We start from the raw sequence: 20,416 nt of genomic DNA on the forward strand, positions 1-20,416 counted from the left end.
TCATGTTCATCCAGATCTCCACTTTATCACCATCAGTTTCGTCTTGTCTTTACTTCCTTTCCAAGTTGCATTATTATAAACACATTTGTTTCTAATAACTCATAAGCACCTGCTACCTAGAAATCCAACTAATTATTCTTTCAGCTCATTTTCATACTACTGTCATTATTCACCTATTCAATGAATACATCAAAGGATCAATTAGAACAGACATTTATCCAAAGAATAAATACAAATGGTCAATAAGCATATGAAAAGATTTCTAACATCAGTAGCCATCAGGTAAATACAAATGAGATCCCTTCGTACCCACTAGGATGGCTAGAATTAACAAAAGAGAAGGGGGGTGGGAATAGCAAGTACTGGTAAAGATATAGGGCACTGGAACCTTCATACACATTTTTGGGAATGAAAAATGTCGCAGCCACTTTGTAAAAATGTAAGGCAGTTCCATAAAAGGTTGAACACAAAAAGTTTACCAAATGACTCAGCAATTCTTCATTTCCAGAGAAATGAAAACACAGGAAAATGTGTATATCAGCATTATTCATAGTAGCCAAAGAGTAGACATAAGTCAAATGTCCATCAGCTGATGAATGGCTAAATAAATGCAACATATCCATATCATAAAATATTATTTATCAATGAAAAAGAACAAAGTACTGGTATGTGCTACAACCTGTATGAACTTTTAAAACATGTTAAGTGATATGAAAATCCACATATATGATTACATTTAGATAAAATGTCCAGAATAAATAGACAAATCTGTAGAGACAGACAGTAAATTAGTGGTTGCCAGAGATGGGGGTAAGGAGAGTTGAGGAAAATGGGGAATGGTTGCTAATGGACATTGGGGTTTATTTCTGGAGTGATGAAATGTTCTAAAATTGAATGGGGTAAATGTTGCAAAACTGTGAATACACTAAAAAAATCGTTGAATTGTATACTTTATATGGGTGAATTGTATGATACGTGAATTGTATTTCAATATTTCAATACTTTAAATGGTATGATATGTGAAATTGTATGATATGTGAATTATATTTCAATATAAAAGCTGTCTTTTAAAAAAATATTTAAAAAACTTAACAGATCGGCGGGCGCGGTGGCTCACGCCTGTAATCCTAGCACTTTGGGAGGCCGAGGCGGGCGGATTGCTCAAGGTCAGGAGTTCGAAACCAGCCTGAGCGAGACCCCGTGTCTACCAAAAATAGAAATAAATTAATTGACCAACTAAAATATATATACAAAAAATTAGCTGGGCATGGTGGCGCATGCCTGTAGTCCCAGCTACTCGGGAGGCTGAGGCAGTAGGATCACTGAGCCCCAGAGATTGAGGTTGCTGTGAGCCAGGCTGACGCCATGGCACTCACTCTAGCCTGGGCAACAAAGTGAGACTCTGTCTCAAAAAAAAAAAAAAAAACTTAACAGATTATATACTTTCTGTATGATTTTTTTGTATGTCACATATGCCTCCACTAAAAAGAAAAAATGCTTGGAATGGAAATATATTTTTCATGAATGCATTTTAACACTGTATCTAGAACCTGATATGTCACATGTTCATCACAAGATTATTTATAGTGGGGAGTACCTGGGACAACCTAGACGTCCCACAATAGGAGAGTAACATAGTACATCCATAACATGGAATAATAAACAGTAGTGTTTTTAACATATATTTAATGATATGGAGAAGTATTTAAAAGAAGAAACAGGGTAGTCATTTTTATGTAGCATATAATTCTAATTATGTAGTTTTTGATGTATTTACCTATGTATTTTGGTGAGATGAATAAAGCCTAGAATTTAATGTTAAAAATTATTGAGTTGCTATTGTGGAGTTGAGTGATGACAGGTACTTTTTATTTGTTTTATAATTGTCTATAATTTCCAAATAAAATATGTATTACTTCAACTTTGACATTTAAAACCTATTCTCTCTTTCATCTTTGTAATAGTTGTGGTGGATCATATGGTATTAATATCATATCTCCTAGTGAAATGCATGTGAGACAAGGCCATCACTACTCTGCTGACCAAATTTTCCCATGTTTTATTTCCATGACTCTGAAAAAGAGTAAACAATAAATTTTAATATCTTTTACAGGTTATCAATGCTGCATTAGCTTTAGCAGCAAAACCACAGAGTAAACTGGCCCAAGAGAACATGGATCTTTTTAAAGAACAGTGGGAAAAGCAAGTCCGTGTCCTCACAGATGCTGTTGATGACATTACATCCATCGACGACTTCTTGGCCGTCTCAGGTAATGAGCTAGTTCCCCAGAGAAGCATGTGAGGAGGTGCATAATTACTTTTGTCTAAGTTATAATAATGGACAATCTAAAGCCCCCAAGTCTGGGCAGGTAAATTATTGTAGCAATAATATTGTGCTGGTTTTCATTTTAATTAAAAAAAAAAAAAAGCCACCACCAACTCCTGAGCAATGGGAAGTGGGATTGGAGTTGTTTCTGTTGTGACAGGGGTGGTCCCAATGCTAGAAAGCATGAATTAGAAAGCTGGCAGAGGTGTTTGCTTGCTTGTGTAGAATGCGATCCTCCATCCATGACTTGTACACCATTATAACCATCCACCCCTTGTACTACTATTGTTTCTAGAAAAAGCATTGACCTGTGTCCTGGTAGAGGCTGTGGTGATTTGGCGTGAGCCTGTGAAACTCAGGAGTATGGATTCTCAGCATCACCTTTAGTTTCTTTTTAAAAGAATTTTTTCCCTTCTTGGAGAGCTTCTCTTTTGTCTCTCAGAAATGATCGTAGTTTAACTGCCTACTTCCAAAGACTCTCTGTCTGTGTGATGCACAGATAGAAAACAGAGAGGAAATATTTAAGTGCCATTTAATTATGAACTTGCAAAAAATAAATCTAGATAATTCACCTCACAAAAACAGTTGATTTCATTATATAAACATAAACTGGTAATGACATAGTAAATTGCATTCATATAGAAAATGTCTGTCAAATGCAATTCAGTGTTTATCACACAGAGATAAATTTTAATCCCATCTCCTTGGAGTTGAATAAGTATAAATGCATTCTCCATTTAACAGGGCCTCTGTTGCCCTTGGCTGTGCAGCTCGCTCACTGAAAGCGCCAGACTTCCTGAGGCCAGTTGCTGTGGGCAGTCATTGGCTGGGTTCTTCTAGGGCTGAAACTATCTGTCACTCCGGGGAACCTCAGGCTAGGATGTGGGAGATGTGAGTGGCAATGGGGCTTGAAGCAGAAGCAGGGCTTAAGTACATGCACAGCACAGTCCTCCAGCGGTGACCTATATAAGGGTGACCATGTGTTCCGCATAGCAATGCTCTCCTGTCTTTGCACTCTCTCCTTGGGACTGATCGCTTTGACTTCACTTGGGAAAGTGGAGAGCAGGCAGTCTAAACTGCAAAAAGAGGGGCGAACCATGTTGCTGCAAGGCTGCCAAATTGCAGGTGCTAGTACTTTAAAACAAAAAACTCATTTGCAAGCACATCTTTGCAGGTGCCAAAAATGCAGCAATGGCTTTTTTGGGAAATCTTGGCCTTCTGTTGTTTTTCCCAATGAAATACTGAATTATTCTTTTTCATAGGTTTAGAGAAAAACATTCCACCTTCACAGCACACTTTTAAGCAAACAACAAATTCTGAAATCTAAATGTACACCCCCCCATATACTACATTCTTAAAGTTACTGTTTTTGTGATCAGGTTGGATATATCTCAGGCTTGTTCTCAAGGGGTTTTCAGTCCTTTTTATAGCAAAATAAAATGTAGTGAAATCAAATGTCTCTCATGCAACAGTCTTCAAATCAGAGAACAAAATGGGTTCTGCAGCAACATTTAGTGGGATCCAGGCAGTATCTTTGGGGTATCTAACATAAAACAGAAGAATGATAAAGAGAAATCACATTCTTTAACAGATACACATTTGTTCAGTGAGTGTGTTCAGTTTTCATGCAAATGTATGAGAGTATAAGAGAGGGTTGAGTTGATGGAAAGGAGTTTAGACAGTTTCTATTTAGCAAATAAAAAAGTGGAACAATTCTCTGTCAGAAAGTGCTGTTTTCAGAGCATCTGAATTTTTGAGGTCTATCTGGTATGTTTTTCTAATGTTCTGTCACAGACTTGCCTAGAAATGTCAAGTAATTAAATAATTAATAGGGAAAGGCTATTATTCATAATGCCTCTGATTTTTATGGTGCGTGTTTTAGGAGCATGGGCGAAGGGAGGAGATAAGCAGATGCTTGTGCAGATTCCTACTGGAACGACCAGTTAATCTTCAGCATTTAGACTCTCGTAGCCTCACACACCTGCCTTACCCATAGCAGCTTCAGCTCTATATGGGTGGACTGGAGATGTCTCCCCATCTCATCTGACACAGTCTTGGGAGCTGTCATCTGCAGCAGTCATGGCCGGTATTTAGATAAGAAGCCATGTCTTGGCCTCACCTGACCTGCCCCATTTGCCAGTTTCCCCTGGCCCTGAGGCACATTGGTACTTCAAGGGTCCCACAGTGAGAAAGGTTTGTTTTTTAATAGAGGGGGCTGCCTGGCACATGCCCAGCACAGGATCTAGCTACAGGTAGGTGGGCTTCATGGAATTTCACTAAGTGAAATATAAGAATGTTCCTTGACTCCTTGGAGTGGTGGTTTTCTACTATATCCTGGGGCCTTAAGGCCCTTTAATGCAGTATGAGAGGTTTTGTGGAATATTTCCACTAATAATTTTACACCATCAAATTCTCTTGGAATCCATGAGGCCTAGATATTTGCTGTAGCCCTGCCCAGTCACTGAGCTCCCATCCAAGGGGAAGGTATTTATGGAATAGGGCTGAGGACCTTCTGCTGCTTCATCTCTGCTCTTCCTGGATATTGTGTCACATTGGTTCCAGAAGTTCTGTCTTACTCATCTCAAGTCATGTCCTGATTTGTGGCTCAAATTGTAATAGTCATCTTGTGTATAATCTGGTACAGCCACCAAGACCCCAACAGCAGCATTTTATGAGGCTGTAGGTAGGACAGGGGGAACTTGGGTCACTGCATGCCAAATATGAGACCCTGGCATTTGCATATGAAAAAGGGACTTGCTGGCTACCTCCAGGAAGGTGGGGCAGCATCTCCTCTTCCCCAAGCTATTCTATTCAGAATGCAGCCTTGTAAATATTAAAGATGGTTTAGGATGCTAGAGAGCATTCAGCAAACCAAGAATATATTTATATTGACTGATCCCTTAAGGAGAGTGGTTTGAAATTTATCAAAGTGATAAAGAATGTTTGAATTTCATTTGAATTGTATTTGATAAATGTTTTCCATGGAAATACTATTTACTTTCTCATTCACGTGTTGAAATTTTGGCTCCCTTTTTAAAAAGATGCAAGTGGTTGCTTGGAGTAGCTAATTGGGTTTATTAACATTTTTTACCAAATGCTCTTGGAAACAATATTGCATTAAATACTTTGGAGCAACACATAAGAGTGGTAATTCGTATTCTCCTTCATTAAGTGTCAGTGTGTCCAAAGAATTTGGTTTGATTAGGAGGCCATTAAATAAAAGGATTATTGGACCTAATTTTTGGTTTTGTGTGTTTAATAGCAAAAACACAAAACTGTATATCAGAGACTCTCTCTTCAGATCTAGTGATAATAGCTAGTGGTGAAGTTACAAGGTTTGATTTCTGAATTCCATGCCTACTAGCTGTGCAGCTTGGGTGAATCACTCAGAACTTCCACATCCCGGTTTCTTCATTAATGGTGATTTAAAAAAAAAACACACCATAGAGTTAAATGTCACGTACTCAGACTAGTGTCTGTCATATAGTAGGTCTTCTGCATAAAATATGAAAGTATTATCATTTCCTACATGTGCACAGGCTACACTGAAAGATATCCAGGGCAAAAGGCACAAAGAGCAGGCCCTGTCACACATTGTGGACTGAGGTTCTTAGAGCCTCTTGGAGGAAGCCAGGTGGAATGGTTCCTGGAGGGCAATTAGGTACCACACGTCTACTGTGAACGTATATGCCTTGCAACTGGGTAATCTCATTGCTAGAAATTTTCCTCAGGGTCATATCACAAATGTTTGCCAGAATACCTGTACAGGGAAGTTTTTTCAACCAAAATTCTAGGAAAAGACTGGATAAATAAATTATGGTCCCTCCATCTGTTTAGTAGGGTACTATGCAGCCATTAAAATGGATGAGGTGGATCTGTAGGGCCAGGCGTAGAAAGGTTTTCAAGTGAAAAAGAGACAGTAGTATCCATAATATCCTTTTATATTCATTCACATGTAGTTGTGCATATTTATATAGATTGTTGGGTGGGTATGAATTTTTTTCCTATTTGAAGCTGACCTACATTTAAAGACTGTATTGAATAGTGTTTCATAGGATTGGTGTGTCTACTCACAGTGGGCCTATGCTGAGTTCCCTTGGAAATTCAATTGAAGCTAAAATGATTTATGGTTTCAGTTAATGTGATTATGTCCTGACCCCCCACGTTTTCACATGACCAGTGGATCCTCACTCCCCACCCCACCCACCAGGGTTTAGTTGCAGTGAGCAGGATTGGTGCTGTATCCTGGGCAGTGGCTTTCCTAGAGAGCTGTTCTGTGAAGGAAGAGAACATGACTTTGGTCAGCCTCCTGAAATAGAAGTCTTCCTGTGTCACTAAAAAATGGCATACCCTTCCCTGGTTTGGATTCTCTGTTAGAAAGCCAGTTTGAATTCAAGAAAGTCTAAATTGATTTTTTTTTTTTTAGACCACAGAGGGGGGTCTAGACAAAGGTTAACAAGTCCTTGGTGGAAGTTTGGGCTACTTTGTGTAATGAACAAAAAGGAATGCCATACTTAATTGATTCTAAGATGTACTCCCCCTACCCCAAGTATTAACAATCCTGAAACAGGGATGAGTCTTCAGATCAATGATATGAGAAAACATTGGTTCATACTTTGTTAGCAGCATCTTTTCTTTTCCTTTTTACTCCTTTATTTTCCATAGTGAAGTCCATATTACTTCTTACATGTCAGTTAGATTCAGTAAAAGCAGCAGTTTTTAATCCGAGGCCTTGTATGGTGGGCAGGCTCAGTACCAGATAGTTTAAATTAGTATGTACAGTTCATATTTAAAAAAAATGTTTAAGATGTGCATATAAAAGAAAAGGTGCTTATGATAGGGATATTTAAACCAATTACAAGAATAAATGGATTTGGAGCCTATTAAAATTTGTTTATGCTAGAAGCTTAATATGTTTAATCTTTCAGTAGTGCAATTGTGTAAACCCTAGCAAGTCTCATAATTTGTAATTAATAGAGGCCAAAATATAGTCTTAACTATATTGCAGTAATATCTTTTTCACTTCTCTAACAGGAATTCTTATTATTTCCTGGCTTTCCCTGGAAAGGTGTTTTTACTATAAATCTTTTTTCAGTTATTTCACATCATTGTTATTTCTTTCTTATTGTGATTTTTCATGTTATTCTATCCTACCTGTGGCCTCAAAACAAAGAGACCCTTCTAGAGTCTCTGCCTGCAGTTTGTTGGGAACTTAGGAGAGTTCTCATGGTCTACGGGGCATTGGGAAGCCTAGAGGTCTGGCACCACAGTGGCTTTCTTCATTCTCTCCCTTCCAGATACTGTCAAGTATGACTTGGCTGAGTATGTTAAGAAGGTTGTGAGGGAACAGACAGTGTCTTCTGGAAGTGGATTAAATCAGAAACCAGTCCTGGATAATGACATGTCAAAGCATTAGGTAGTCATGACTGGCAAAAAAAAAAAAAAAAGTCCAGATGTGTGTGTGTTTATTTCAGCATATTATGGGGGTACAAATGTTAAGGTTATATTTCCCATGCCCCCCCCCACCCAACACCCGATAAATGTTACTCCTGTATGTCCATTTAAGTGTTGATCCGTTAATACCAATTTGCTGGTGAGTACATGTGGTGCTTGTTTTTCCATTCTTGAGATACTTCACTTAGTAGGATGGGTTCCAGCTCTATCCAGGAATATACAAGAGGTGCTATATCACCATTGTTTCTTAAAGCTGAATAGTACTCCATGGTGTACATACACCACATTTTCAGATGTGTTTCTTAAACAGATTGCATTTCCCAGGTTGTTTTGGCTCTTGAGTCTTTCACTCATGATGCCAGGTACTCTCATAGTTTCAGGAAGTGAGCAGGTCTTGCTGCTTTTATGAATTCTTACATGTCTTGAAGAAACTCTTTTGTGAGTAGGAAGGAAATGGCCAGGTGACAACCTGGGACTTTCCTTTGTGTTGCCTGCCCACTGCATGGAATCCGGGCAGCCCCATCATTTGGACTGTTTGTTAGTGTCTCTGTAGTTCTGGGTCAGTAAGAACATTCCTCTCCCATTCTAGGTTTGCCCTACAGATCTGCATAGTACCTATAATTCATTTATCCATGCTTCTCTTAAACAGTTTGATTGTTTCCACTTTGCTGTTACAGATGAGGTTGAACAAGTGAACCTCTTGCTCTGGGATTCCCAAAAAATACAGTAGCTTTCTGCCTTGAGGAAAAATAGTTTTGGTATGTCCTCCAAATTCAGCTGACTGGCAGGAGCCATTGTCAGCTTAACAGGATTCTAGGGTTTCTGCCTCTAAGGACCCTCTAAGGTAAATATCATAGCAGGCCTATCTGCCTACCATGACAAGGTTACTAAATATTTCGCCTCATCCTTTAGCGCCCTCCAGAGGAGACTTAAACCTGCTTTCTAGCACCTTCTCCTATGCCAGGGTTTGCTGATAGATTGTCTGAGTATCATCAGCATCTCCTAGTGGGAGAGGGGAAGGCCAAGATGGATAAAGCCTTATGGTGAACTTTTGTTCCAATTTAGACTTTGGGATTTAAGATCAGTGAAATTATTCAAGAGAAGTTACTAAGAGGTTTCTACGATAAGAGTTTTCTGCTTGGCTCACAGAAACAACTATGCCTCAAAGATGGGCATCTCTCTCTTTTTTTAAAACCTGGAATGAAAGCCGGGCGCGGTGGCTCACGCCTGTAATCCTAGCTCTCTGGGAGGCTGAGGCGGGCGGATTGCTCAAGGTCAGGAGTTCAAAACCAGCCTGAGCAAGAGCGAGACCCCGTCTCTACTATAAATAGAAAGAAATTAATTGGCCAACTGATGTATATATAAAAAATTAGCCGGGCATGGTGGCGCATGCCTGTAGTCCCAGCTACTCGGGAGGCTGAGGCAGAAGGATCGTTCGAGCCCAGGAGTTTGAGGTTGCTGTGAGCTAGGCTGACGCCATGGCACTCACTCTAGCCTGGACAACAAAGCGAAACTCTGTCTCAAAAAAAAAAAAAAAAAAAAAAAAAAAAAAAAAAAAAAACCTGGAATGAAGATTGTTATTCTTGGGGGTGATCACAGGCTGAGTTTCTGTGGAACATTTAATCTGGTGTCTTCAGTGAAATGATACATGTAAAGCTTTTGGCACTGTGGCTGGCACCAAGCAAACATGCAGTGAATGATGGATGCCAACTTAGAACTGTCATGGAATGCCATCTCCCTCATGTAGCTTTTTGCTTGTTCTTCCCTCAGAGAATCATATTTTGGAAGATGTGAACAAATGTGTGATTGCTCTCCAAGAGAAAGACGTGGATGGGCTGGACCGCACAGCTGGTGCAATTCGAGGCCGGGCAGCCCGCGTCATTCACGTGGTCACCTCAGAGATGGACAACTATGAGCCAGGAGTCTATACAGAGAAGGTTCTGGAAGCCACTAAGCTGCTGTCCAACACAGGTACAGGGACACTCTCCCTTTCCAGAGCTCCGCATACACTGTTGGCCTGGGAAGGGGAGGCCAGCCTGTTAGCCTTGGCCCTGTGCTGAGGAAGCAGTCAGAACTCGGGTGTCCTGGTACTTCAGACCTGTGAGAAGTTGGTCGATCAAATTCAGGCTTCACAGGCATATTTGCTTCATGTGTATCTCATGAGTAATCATGGGACTAATTCTGAACATACTATTTAATATGAACTTCTGAGTTAAGTCTCTTATTAGTGAATAAATACTAAATTAATGTGGGTCCCCTTCCTAAACAAGGCTTTAGGTTCTCATTGCAAGTTCTAACCATCCAAAACCTATATTCCAGAGACAAAGAAGATGATTTTAGTCTTTCTAAGATACTATATTTAATTTATTTCAATCATAAATACCCTTCACATAGGTAGAAGCAGAGGCTCTTCATCATGAGCCCCCCTCCCCCTTTCTGTCTGCCGGAGGGATGGAGGGAGGCTGGCGGAATGGTGCTGTGTGCTGGACTGGGGCATCTGCCTTGCCTTTTTTCTCTGCAGTTATGCCACGTTTCACTGAGCAAGTAGAAGCAGCCGTGGAAGCCCTCAGCTCAGATCCTGCCCAGCCCATGGATGAGAACGAGTTTATCGATGCCTCCCGCCTGGTATACGATGGCATCCGGGACATCAGAAAAGCCGTGTTGATGATAAGGGTGAGTAACTGCATTTCAGACATTTTAACAGCTTCTTTCTTATCATTTGCTAAACTTGAGCAATGCATCATTCTGGAGCTCAGCAGATGCAGAGGCAGTATATTAAAACCATGAATCTAAAAGCTGTTAGAATGAGATATATTTAATTATGTTGTCTAAAATGACTGTTAGTTGTAAGTTAGAGCTCAAACTTGGGCTGAGCAGGGGAACTAGCATGAATTGACGATTTAATTTAGGGCAGTCTCCATGATGTGAGGCTTCAGTTTGAGTAAGAAAGGAAATTACAGAAAATAAAGAGTTCTTAAGCTAATTTCAGAGAAGGGAGAATTTTGTTACCGTAGGTCAAAGTGATTTTTCACATGGAGTGCCCCCCTCCTTGAGAGGCTGCAGGCAGACAGGATGCCAGAACCCCAGGGTGTTCAGGGTGAGGATTAGGGACTGTGGCAGCGCCTGGTGACGCTCCCAGGCTCACGGCCAAGTGTCGGGCTTTCCTCCCCATAGCTAAATGCAAGTCCCACCTGCTCCGGGAAGAAGCCTGTGGTCAGCTCGGAGGGCTTGCAGCAAGGAAAGAGGCCTGTGAAGCACCTGTGGTCCTCCTTGCTTACTGTCCTGCTCTCTGACACTATTCCTATCTTAATTCAACAATCATCCTTCCAACTCCTGGGCCTCTCAGTTTCTTCATGACTTGTCCTCCCCTGACTTCAGCCTCGCCTCCACAGCCACACCTCAGCCCTCGCAACGCCATTGTCTGCACCCCTCCCAGTTTCACCATTTAGCCCATTCCCTCTAGTGCTGTGACTCCCAATAATCCTTTGAATCCACCGCGGTCTTCATTTGGTGTGTCCTTCCCATTGTCACTCTGACCTGTTCAGGTCCTTGGTTCTCTCCTTGTATGACTTTGAGTCTGTAGTTCAGCAGTGTAATCACTCCTTTGCCCTGTCTGACTTCCTCGCACTTGCCTTACACAGAGCAGTGCTGGTGAATTCCGCCTCTCGCCTGCTGAGCGCAGCAGGCATCAGCACAGCCATCCTCACTAGGGTCGCTGAAGTAAGGCTGCACGTGGGCCCCTGGTGCCCCGCAGCAGGCCCTCACCCCGCAAATCTGGCCTTGCTGCTGATTTCACTGAGGATACTGAGGCTGTTAGAACCCCCCACCCCGCGCCATGTACTCTGCTTCCTCTAGCACCATGGGTGCCCTTAGCAGTGCTCCTGGCTGCGGCCAGCCTTGCACTGGGACACTCTGAATAGATCCCCCTGCCTCTTCTACGTTTACCCAGGCCTGCAGTTACTTCTCCCATTTTAAGGGGAAGAAAATCCCCTCACCCCGTCTCCTTTGCTGATTTCTCTCCAATATTTTGAGCCTGCTGATTAACACGGCCTGTTGTGGAGTCCGACTGTTTTTTTCCACCTATACTCATTCCCTTGTGAATCCCACCTAGAGGCTGACGCTGAGTTCCAACTTGTCCAGCCAACTTGCCTGCTCCCTCTCACACTTACCATGCCCAAGAATGAGCTCCTGACCTTTTAAACCCCAGCTTGCTCCATGCCGTTGGCACAGGTTAGCTGATGGCAGCTCCGTCTTCCCTTGCTCAGGCCCAAGCCTTGGATTCCCTTGATTTCTCTCTGTCTCACACCTCACATCTGCTCTATCTGCAAATCCTGTTGGTGTTACCTTCACAGTAGAGAATCTGAACATGTTCTCACCCTTGTCCAAGCTCCCAGCACCTATCAGCTCATTTCCCTAATCTGATCCCTGGGTGCCCGCAGTCTCATTGTCCCCAGGGCAGCCAGCGTGATTGCTGTAAGCTTCACTCAGCTCATGCTGTCTCTGCACCAGACTCTTCAAAGGCCACCGTGCCATGCAGTCCTTACACTGGCCTATGAGGTCTTTTGGGACCTAAACCTGTCACCTCTCTGGTCTCCTCTCCTACTACTCTCCCTTTTGCTCACAGGGCTCCAGCTGAGCCTGGGACATGAGGCAGTGAGCTGAGTCCCTTTTCTGTGGTCGCCTTGCTATTCATCCGGTTCTCGGGTAGACACTCCATGCACAGCTCCCTCCATGTTGCCACTGCACTGCTTTGAGGGTGCCTTCCCCCTTTATTTATTTATAGCACTGATCACTTTTCTTATGTCATATAATTCACTTATTTGGTTTGTTGTCATTTCTCCCATTAGACTATTGTGGAAGCAGGGATTTTGCCTGTCAGTCGCTTTGTATCTCTGGGGCCCAGAACAGTGCTTGGCACACAGATACTCAACAAATATTTGAATAAAAGAAAAAGAGTTATTTAGTTTTTCTTGGCAAGAACAGTTCTTGGGTCCAAGATGGGCTGTGGGGAGGTCAGGAAGCAGAGATGGCGTTAGTGGGCACTCCTTTGAACAGCTCTGTAACAGACTCGGCACACGCCATTAACGTTGCCAGTGCTGGTGTCGTGGTTTGTACCACCAAGTCAACAGGACCCCAGGACCTTGTGCTGATATGCTGTCTGTGGCTCTCTGGTGCCTTGTGTGTGACCGCCCACTGCCCTTGCCTCATCCCATCCCGGGACAGGGCCTAGACACTCCTGGGGTTTCAGAGCGCTTTTCACATGTCCCCTCATTTTAACCTCACAGCAAGTCCTGGGGCTGGGCTTGGATTCGGTCCTGGGCAGATGAGGGACTCGCCTCACTGCCCTCCCTGTCACAGGCCAGCCTGCGGGCTGGGCGCCAACCCCAGCTGTTTCGCCTGCTGCCCCCTTACTGACGACTGCCAGAAAGCGACATTATGTTTCAAGTCAGTAGCTAATCACCAGAGGCTAGTAGTTTGTGCAAAATACGAGTTTTATTTCATAATTAAAGCAAAGAGCTAGGACCAGTAATCAGTCCCTTTGGTATTTACTGAGCCCTTACCTTCCATATTCTCCCTCTTTCCCTTTGATAAAAGTCAAAAGAATACTTTGAAAAACATTGCCTATTTTGTTCCTCTAAGCAGCCTTCATACCCTCACAGAAGGCCTGATACTAATTTATTTAAGTCAGCATCTTTTCCACCCAGGACAATTTTCATCTTTGTCTTAAGCTGCAGTGTTGGGGAAGGACATTAAAAAGTGAAAGCCGTACATGATACAAAGAGAATCTTGACTCCATGGTAGAAACTGAGCCCTGCACGTGGTGAAAGAAACCAGGCTCTGAGGGAAGGGCTGGTGTGGGGCCCAGCAGGCACCAGTGGAGCAGAGGCTCCAGGACGGAGGATGAGCAATTGTAACGTTACCACCCACCCAACTGGGACATTGCAAGTAAAATCCAGAATTTCGAGCTTCCTTGCCCCTGGCTAAGAGGCTCTGGCGAGTGGCCCAGGGATACATTTGACTCATGATCTCTCTCTTGGTGGCCAGACCCCTGAGGAGTTGGACGACTCTGACTTTGAGACAGAAGATTTCGATGTCAGAAGCAGGACAAGCGTCCAGACGGAAGATGATCAGCTGATAGCTGGCCAGAGCGCCCGGGTAAGGAGGCCCTCCGTGGGGCAGTGTGGCTTTTCTGCAGACCCTCCTTATCCCTGCAGGCCTTGCCCTTTTCTTTTCCAGGAAAAAACTCTCAGCATTCTGTCCTTTCTCAGGCTGAAGTTACTGACATCGTGGCACCTGCTAGTGAACTGTAGGTTCCTCCAAAGTGTCTTCTCAACTGTAGGGGACAGAAACATTGGCCTCCTTAGCTGTGCCCTTGGGCTTTGCTTTATGGGTCAGGAAAGGCCTGGGATTTTAGTCAATGCAACATTTGTTGAAAGGATTGTGAAATTTGAAAAAGATTGCTGCCTTTGCCCATCTCAATGATACCATGGGTATGAACTATTTAATTATTCATGGATTTAAAAAAATAACAGTGGTACATTCAAGAATACCAGTTAACGCCACTGCATTCATTTGAGTCATTAAATCTTCAATCAATAGCATTTATGTTTTTGGGAGGATGCCAAGAAATATTTCTAAGGAGTCTTTTATTTCACTCCTTGGAATTCCATCCTGCACAGCAAGCATATCCCTACTTTCAGCCCTACTTGGTCATGAGCATGTTGGGAAGCTGAGAGGGAGGAGCCCCAGCCCTGGGTCTGTGGGCTTTAGGTGGGCAACAGGCCTCCAAGTGCTGCTTCAATACAGTTTAAATGCCACGTCAGGTAGCTAAAATGGATATTCCTTGGCAAATTCTCCTCTGCCCTCTTTTTTCAAAATTTCCATTCTAAAACCACTTTCAGTTCACCTTGAAAAGTTGGAAATGTCCATTGAGGGCCCACCAGGGAAAGGCTCCACTCATCTCGCCACCACAGGAGGCAGATGATAAGACTTTTAAGTTATAGGCCAGGTGTGGTAGCTCACACCTGTAGTGCTAGCACGTTGGGAGGCCAAGGTGGGAGGATTGCTTAAGGCCAGGAGTTTGAGACCAGCCTGAGGAAGATACCGTCTAGAAAAATTAGGCCGGGCGCGGTGGCTCATGCCTGTAATCCTAGCACTCTGGGAGGCTGAGGCAGGCGGATTCCTCAAGGTCAGGAGTTCCAGACCAGCCTGAGCAAGAGCAAGACCACGTCTCTACTATAAATAGAAAGAAATTAATTGGCCAATTAACATATATAGAAAAAAAAATGAGCCGGGCATGGTGGCGCATGCCTGTAGTCCCAGCTACTTGGGAGGCTGAGGCAGCAGGATTGCTTGAGCCCAGGAGTTTGAGGTTGCTGTGAGCTAGGCTGACGCCACGGCACTGTAGCCTGGGAGACAGAGCAAAACCCTATCTCAAAAAAAAATTAAGTTATGCTAGCTTATCACCCTGCACAGGAGTGATTACAAAGCTTCCACATTAACCTTCTACCCCTCATACTTTGTTTTCCTCTACACTGATATTTGTTCTTGAAAGTGGGTCAGAAATTCAGGCTGCTATAAGTTTCTGCGAAAAAATGAGAAGAAATAGCCCTTCAGGCAAAATGAAACCTATTAAAGCATTATCCTACCTATGTCATAGATTGCCTGGCTAATGCACTCTGAGAACTTCATACTCTTTATGTAAGAGCTTTCTGTACTTCTGATTGTAGGCGATCATGGCTCAGCTTCCCCAGGAGCAAAAAGCGAAGATTGCGGAACAGGTGGCCAGCTTCCAGGAAGAAAAGAGCAAGCTGGATGCTGAAGTGTCCAAATGGGATGACAGTGGCAACGACATCATCGTGCTGGCCAAGCAGATGTGCATGATTATGATGGAGATGACCGACTTCACCCGGTGAGCAGTGCCCCAGGCTGCCAGGCGGGCGGCTTTCTTCCTGGCCGTGTTGCTTTGAAGACATCTCCTAATTTGCACTCATCTCCAACATGAGGGGCTTCATGTACAATTATCCTCATTCTCTCCTTTCAGAGGTAAAGGACCACTCAAAAATACATCAGATGTGATCAGTGCCGCCAAGAAAATTGCTGAGGCAGGATCCAGGATGGATAAGCTTGGACGTACCATCGCAGACCATGTAAGTGACAGACGTGGGTCTCTAAGCTCCTGGAGAGCTCAGGCAGCCGAGCCTGGTCCCTTCTTGCGGTGGCTATGATGATGGGCTTCATGGGCCACAGCACTCTTGACCTTCCTCTCTAAACATTGTTCTCACCTGGCTAACCTACTTAAACAGCATAAACTTTTAAGGATTTCTTTACTCCTGTTTCTTCTTTGACAAATCTTAGGAGCTAGGCCCAGTGTGCATGTGAGCCCATCTCGGGAGCAGGTGTGTATGTCTAGTCTCTCCAGAACTTCCACTCTGGGCAGGAGCTGCTTCTGTAAACCCTCTTAAAATGGAACCAGATGTGTAAGAGTCTCTTCTAAAGGGTTCATCACATATAATCGGGGCCCAACAGGGTCCATTGAGCCAGTGCTTTAAGGCAGACATGCCCAGTTGGGGACAGGCTTCTACCTCCTTGGTACTGTGCATTCTCAACCACCCACCTTCATCCCTCTTACTCATAGGTCCAAAAATGTGGTTCCTAGTCCTCAAAATTTTGTAACACATTCCTTTAATGCTCCAAGACTTACCAGGGAAGCTTTTTCTCATTTCTCTGAAGCATCCACTCTCAGCCTCATCTGGGTCACAGGATGAGTGACAGCTGTCCCTCAGTACTCAAGCCAAAGATTTTGAAGTCATCCTTTTTTCTCTCCTCTCTTTCACGAAGTCCAGTAATCATAAGCCCTGTTGCTTCTACTGGCCAGATGGATATTGACACAAACCAGTCGTTTCCTGGCTGCAACCACCAGCTCAGTCTAGACTTCCAACGCCACTTGCCTGGACTCCTGACCCCCCGCCACACACACACACACACACTGATTTCCTTCTCTCTCTTTCTTCATTGCATTCTCCACACAGCCACTAACACTGTCATCTGAAAATGCAAATCAGAAATGGTTCTGCCGTGGCTGCCTAGATAAAATTTCAAAGTCTCCAATATGGTCTCCAAGGCCTCATTTTACACCACTCTTTGTTATTATTTACTGTGCCCCAACTGCAATGGAAGAAAATGTTTTCTGTAAACACTTGAGAGATGTTCTGTGTTTCCTTCTTTGGGTAAAGCCTAAGATAGCAGCAAGACAGGAACTGGGCAGGGGCTGCCCTTTTCTGTGACTGGTCGGGACTCCACCATTCACAGGTGTTCTTTTTCTTGCTTTGGTTTACTCATTTGTCCTGCACCTTGGCCTAGAGTGGGTGTCTCCTGTCACCAGGCATTTATTGTGTGCATGGCAGTGAGCAGATAAATACCTCCGAGCAGAAGAGCTGTTTGTTTGGGTGGTTATCTTCCCTCGCTCAGAACATCCTGACTTCTCCCCATAACCAGGCTCCCGCTTGCTCAGGCTTTTCATCCCCTTGAGGAACGCGGGCTTCCACGTGCCCTTGGGGCAGAGGTAGAGTCCTGGGCAGTGGTGGTTTCCCTGCTGTCATGGACTGAGGCAGAGGCAGGCTCAGCAGGTCGTTACTGTGCAGCACAGGCTTCGGTGAGTGACTTCGTCATCTCACTTGCCTCCATGCCCGGGCAGAGCAGACGAGGCACCAGAGTGCGCAGGTAACCGGATAATTCATCTCTCTTACCCTTTGCTCCAGCCAGAAGTGAGGAAGCACATTAGTGCCACACAAAGGCATTCAGAAAGAGCCTTGGGGGCGGGGTGTCGCTGGGGCCAGGCCTGGGGTACCCTGTGCTAAGCCTGTGTTCCCGGCAGTGCCCAGACTCGGCCTGCAAGCAGGACCTGCTGGCCTACCTGCAGCGCATCGCCCTCTACTGCCACCAGCTCAACATCTGCAGCAAAGTCAAGGCCGAGGTGCAGAATCTCGGCGGGGAGCTCGTCGTCTCGGGGGTAAGTGCTGTGGGTGGAAGAGGCTGGTCAGTGTGAACGTGCTGACCCCTGTCAGAAAGGACAGCAGCCTCTTGTCCACACAGGCTCCGCAGCTGCCCTGGACTGGGAGCGTGTGCAAACCCCATGTTGTGTCTCGGTCCCTGGAGGCCATGGTCCGCACGCTGTCTGCTCCTTGCTGAACTGCAGCTCTTTTTGGTGGCAGCTGGGAGCCATTACAAGGGCTGGCCACTTGCTGGGAAAGAGTATTTTTATCTTCCTTGCCTTTCTTCCCCCAGAGGGGAATTAAGCCTGTTCAAAAAAAGTAGACACAGATAGGCTGCCCTCTCACAACCCCTCCGGCCCTCAAAGGGTCCAAGCGGTAGCCCTCTTGTGCCTTTCTCCAGGTCACAGTCCTGGGCCCTTCTCATCTTGGGCAGGGAAAAGAAGTTGTTTTGCGGAGTGTACTGGAGTCCATTGAGGCCCCATGGCTTCTCTTAATCCCACTGAATTTCCTTTAAAAGAAGTATTTTTTATGCTGCATCTACTGATACCGTTTGCTCATCTGCTACACCATAAATGTTCCTGGTCTCTAGGGACCAGTTCTCCATATTCTCCAAGTGAAGGGAGGAGACCATTGCGGGGCAGCTGTCAGGTGTTCCACGTCGGCTGGCCTTCTCCATCCCTGCTCCTCCTCCCTAGCTATTCATGGCACTTGTGCTTCTAGCACTGGGATCACTCAGAGCCAAAAAGGAAGGTACAGATCCCCATCCAGCTGGTTTGAATAAATGAGGGGTGGGGGCGAGCAAGGTGCTTATGCTTTTTCCTTGTTGCTCCCTTTTCTTCTTCGAAGGATCTGAGAGCAGGCAATTTGGATAAGAGCAGCCGTTGAGAGGGCTAATCTGTAATGAGGCTGCTCTGGGGACAGGCCCAGGCAGTGGGGGGCACTCCTGCCAGGCCTGCTGGACCTCAGGCCTGCACTGCTCATGCCCCTGTCTGCTTCTCAGGTGGACAGCGCCATGTCCCTGATCCAGGCAGCCAAGAACTTGATGAATGCGGTGGTGCAGACAGTGAAGGCATCCTACGTCGCCTCCACCAAATACCAGAAGTCTCAGGGCATGGCTTCCCTCAACCTTCCCGCGGTGTCATGGAAGATGAAGGCACCTGAGAAAAAGCCCTTGGTGAAGAGAGAGAAACAGGATGAGACACAGACCAAGATTAAACGGGCATCTCAGAAGAAGCATGTGAACCCAGTGCAGGCCCTCAGCGAGTTCAAAGCCATGGACAGTATCTAAGTCTGCCTGAGCCAGGTGCCGCCACCCTTTAGGGCCCTTGAAGAGTTGTCATTGTTCTTCACTGAAATGAATTTGCTAAATAGAACACTGATGTTAGATTCCACAGGGAAATAGTCAGATTTGAACTTGTCCAGGTGGTACATTTTGCAAGGACATATTTGTGTTTAAGTTGGTCAAAAATGCTTTTAGAAGTCAGGAGCATATTTCTAGCTATATTTTTTATATGCTTAAGTAAAAATTCCATAACCAAAGAGAATCCCACATTAACTTGTAACACTCTGGCCACTTTGGGATGCCAATTCCCTTAGTGGTGGTGGTTGGGTCTGAGAGAAGAGAATTTGACTCGACCTCAGCTCAGAAGAGGGTGGCAGGTGCAGGCAGCTTGACTGCTTCTAAATAACCAAAGATGACCCATGGTGAGCAATCTGGGCATCTTAGGAAGCAGTCTTTGGAGAAGGAAATTTCCTAGAAAGATCTTTAAACAAAATGTATCATGAAGAAATCTGATTACTCTTGATGACATGACATGAAATGAGAATTTTAATGCATGGTTACAATTACTAATGTACTCTGCTGCAGGACATTAATAAAGTTGCTTTTTGCAGGCTAGAATGTCAGAATGCCATAATCAGAACATGCTTTTTCCCTTTCTTCTAGCTTCAAATGCAAATTCATCATTGGGCTCACTTCTAATAATTGCAATGTTTCCTGCCTTAGGCTTGCAGCAGAAGCCTGACAAAATACTGTTTGCTTAGGCAATAATTTAGACTTTACCTTATTTGTGATTAGTATAGCAATTACTATAGCTATAAGGTCTAATTTTACTATCTATCTTATTTAAATTTTATGAATTTGAATGTTTTTTACACTAACTTTTCCCAATAAAGTCCACTATGAAACCACATCTAAGGGCCAGAGTCATTCTCGCTGCCTTCAAGTCATGGATCTGCCCACAGCATCTGCAGTGCTTGGTGTCCTTCCAGGTGTCCTTTCTTCCCAACACAGTGTTGCTCAGGGAGGGAAGACTGCCCATCGCTCTAGGCCGTGCTTGCTCTAGCATTTCCTTCAAGTGTCCCATCAAAAGTCACCTCATCAGGCCGGGCGCGGTGGCTCACGCCTGTAATCCTAGCACTTTGGGAGGCCGAGGCGGGCGGATTGCTCAAGGTCAGGAGTTCGAAACCAGCTGGAGCGAGACCCCGTCTCTACCAAAAATAGAAAGAAATTAATTGACCAACTAATATATATATATACAAAAAATTAGCCGGGCATGGTGGCGCATGCCTGTAGTCCCAGCTACTCGGGAGGCTGAGGCAGTAGGATCGCTGAGCCCAGGAGATTGAGGTTGCTGTGAGC

The 20,416-nt window shown here is 44.5% G+C and overlaps 1 protein-coding gene across 3 annotated transcripts in view; it reads left to right on the top strand.

The window, feature by feature from the left end:
- Positions 1–19,967, top strand: part of CTNNA1 (catenin alpha 1) — a 159,503-nt gene extending 139,536 nt beyond the window's left edge. For all 3 annotated transcript variants that reach the window (XM_075996095.1, XM_075996094.1, XM_012748811.3), the window contains 8 exons: positions 2,114–2,270; positions 9,551–9,751; positions 10,302–10,453; positions 13,826–13,936; positions 15,511–15,692; positions 15,825–15,930; positions 17,658–17,792; positions 18,776–19,967. In XM_075996095.1, coding sequence (XP_075852210.1) covers positions 2,114–2,270; positions 9,551–9,751; positions 10,302–10,453; positions 13,826–13,936; positions 15,511–15,692; positions 15,825–15,930; positions 17,658–17,792; positions 18,776–19,063 — 1,332 coding nt within the window. In that variant the 3' untranslated portion in view covers positions 19,064–19,967. The remainder of the gene's footprint in view (positions 1–2,113; positions 2,271–9,550; positions 9,752–10,301; positions 10,454–13,825; positions 13,937–15,510; positions 15,693–15,824; positions 15,931–17,657; positions 17,793–18,775) is intronic.
- Positions 19,968–20,416: the final 449 nt, after the last annotated feature.

This window comes from Microcebus murinus, chromosome 21 (genome assembly GCF_040939455.1).
Source record: "Microcebus murinus isolate Inina chromosome 21, M.murinus_Inina_mat1.0, whole genome shotgun sequence".
In the NCBI taxonomy this organism is placed as follows: domain Eukaryota; kingdom Metazoa; phylum Chordata; class Mammalia; order Primates; family Cheirogaleidae; genus Microcebus; species Microcebus murinus.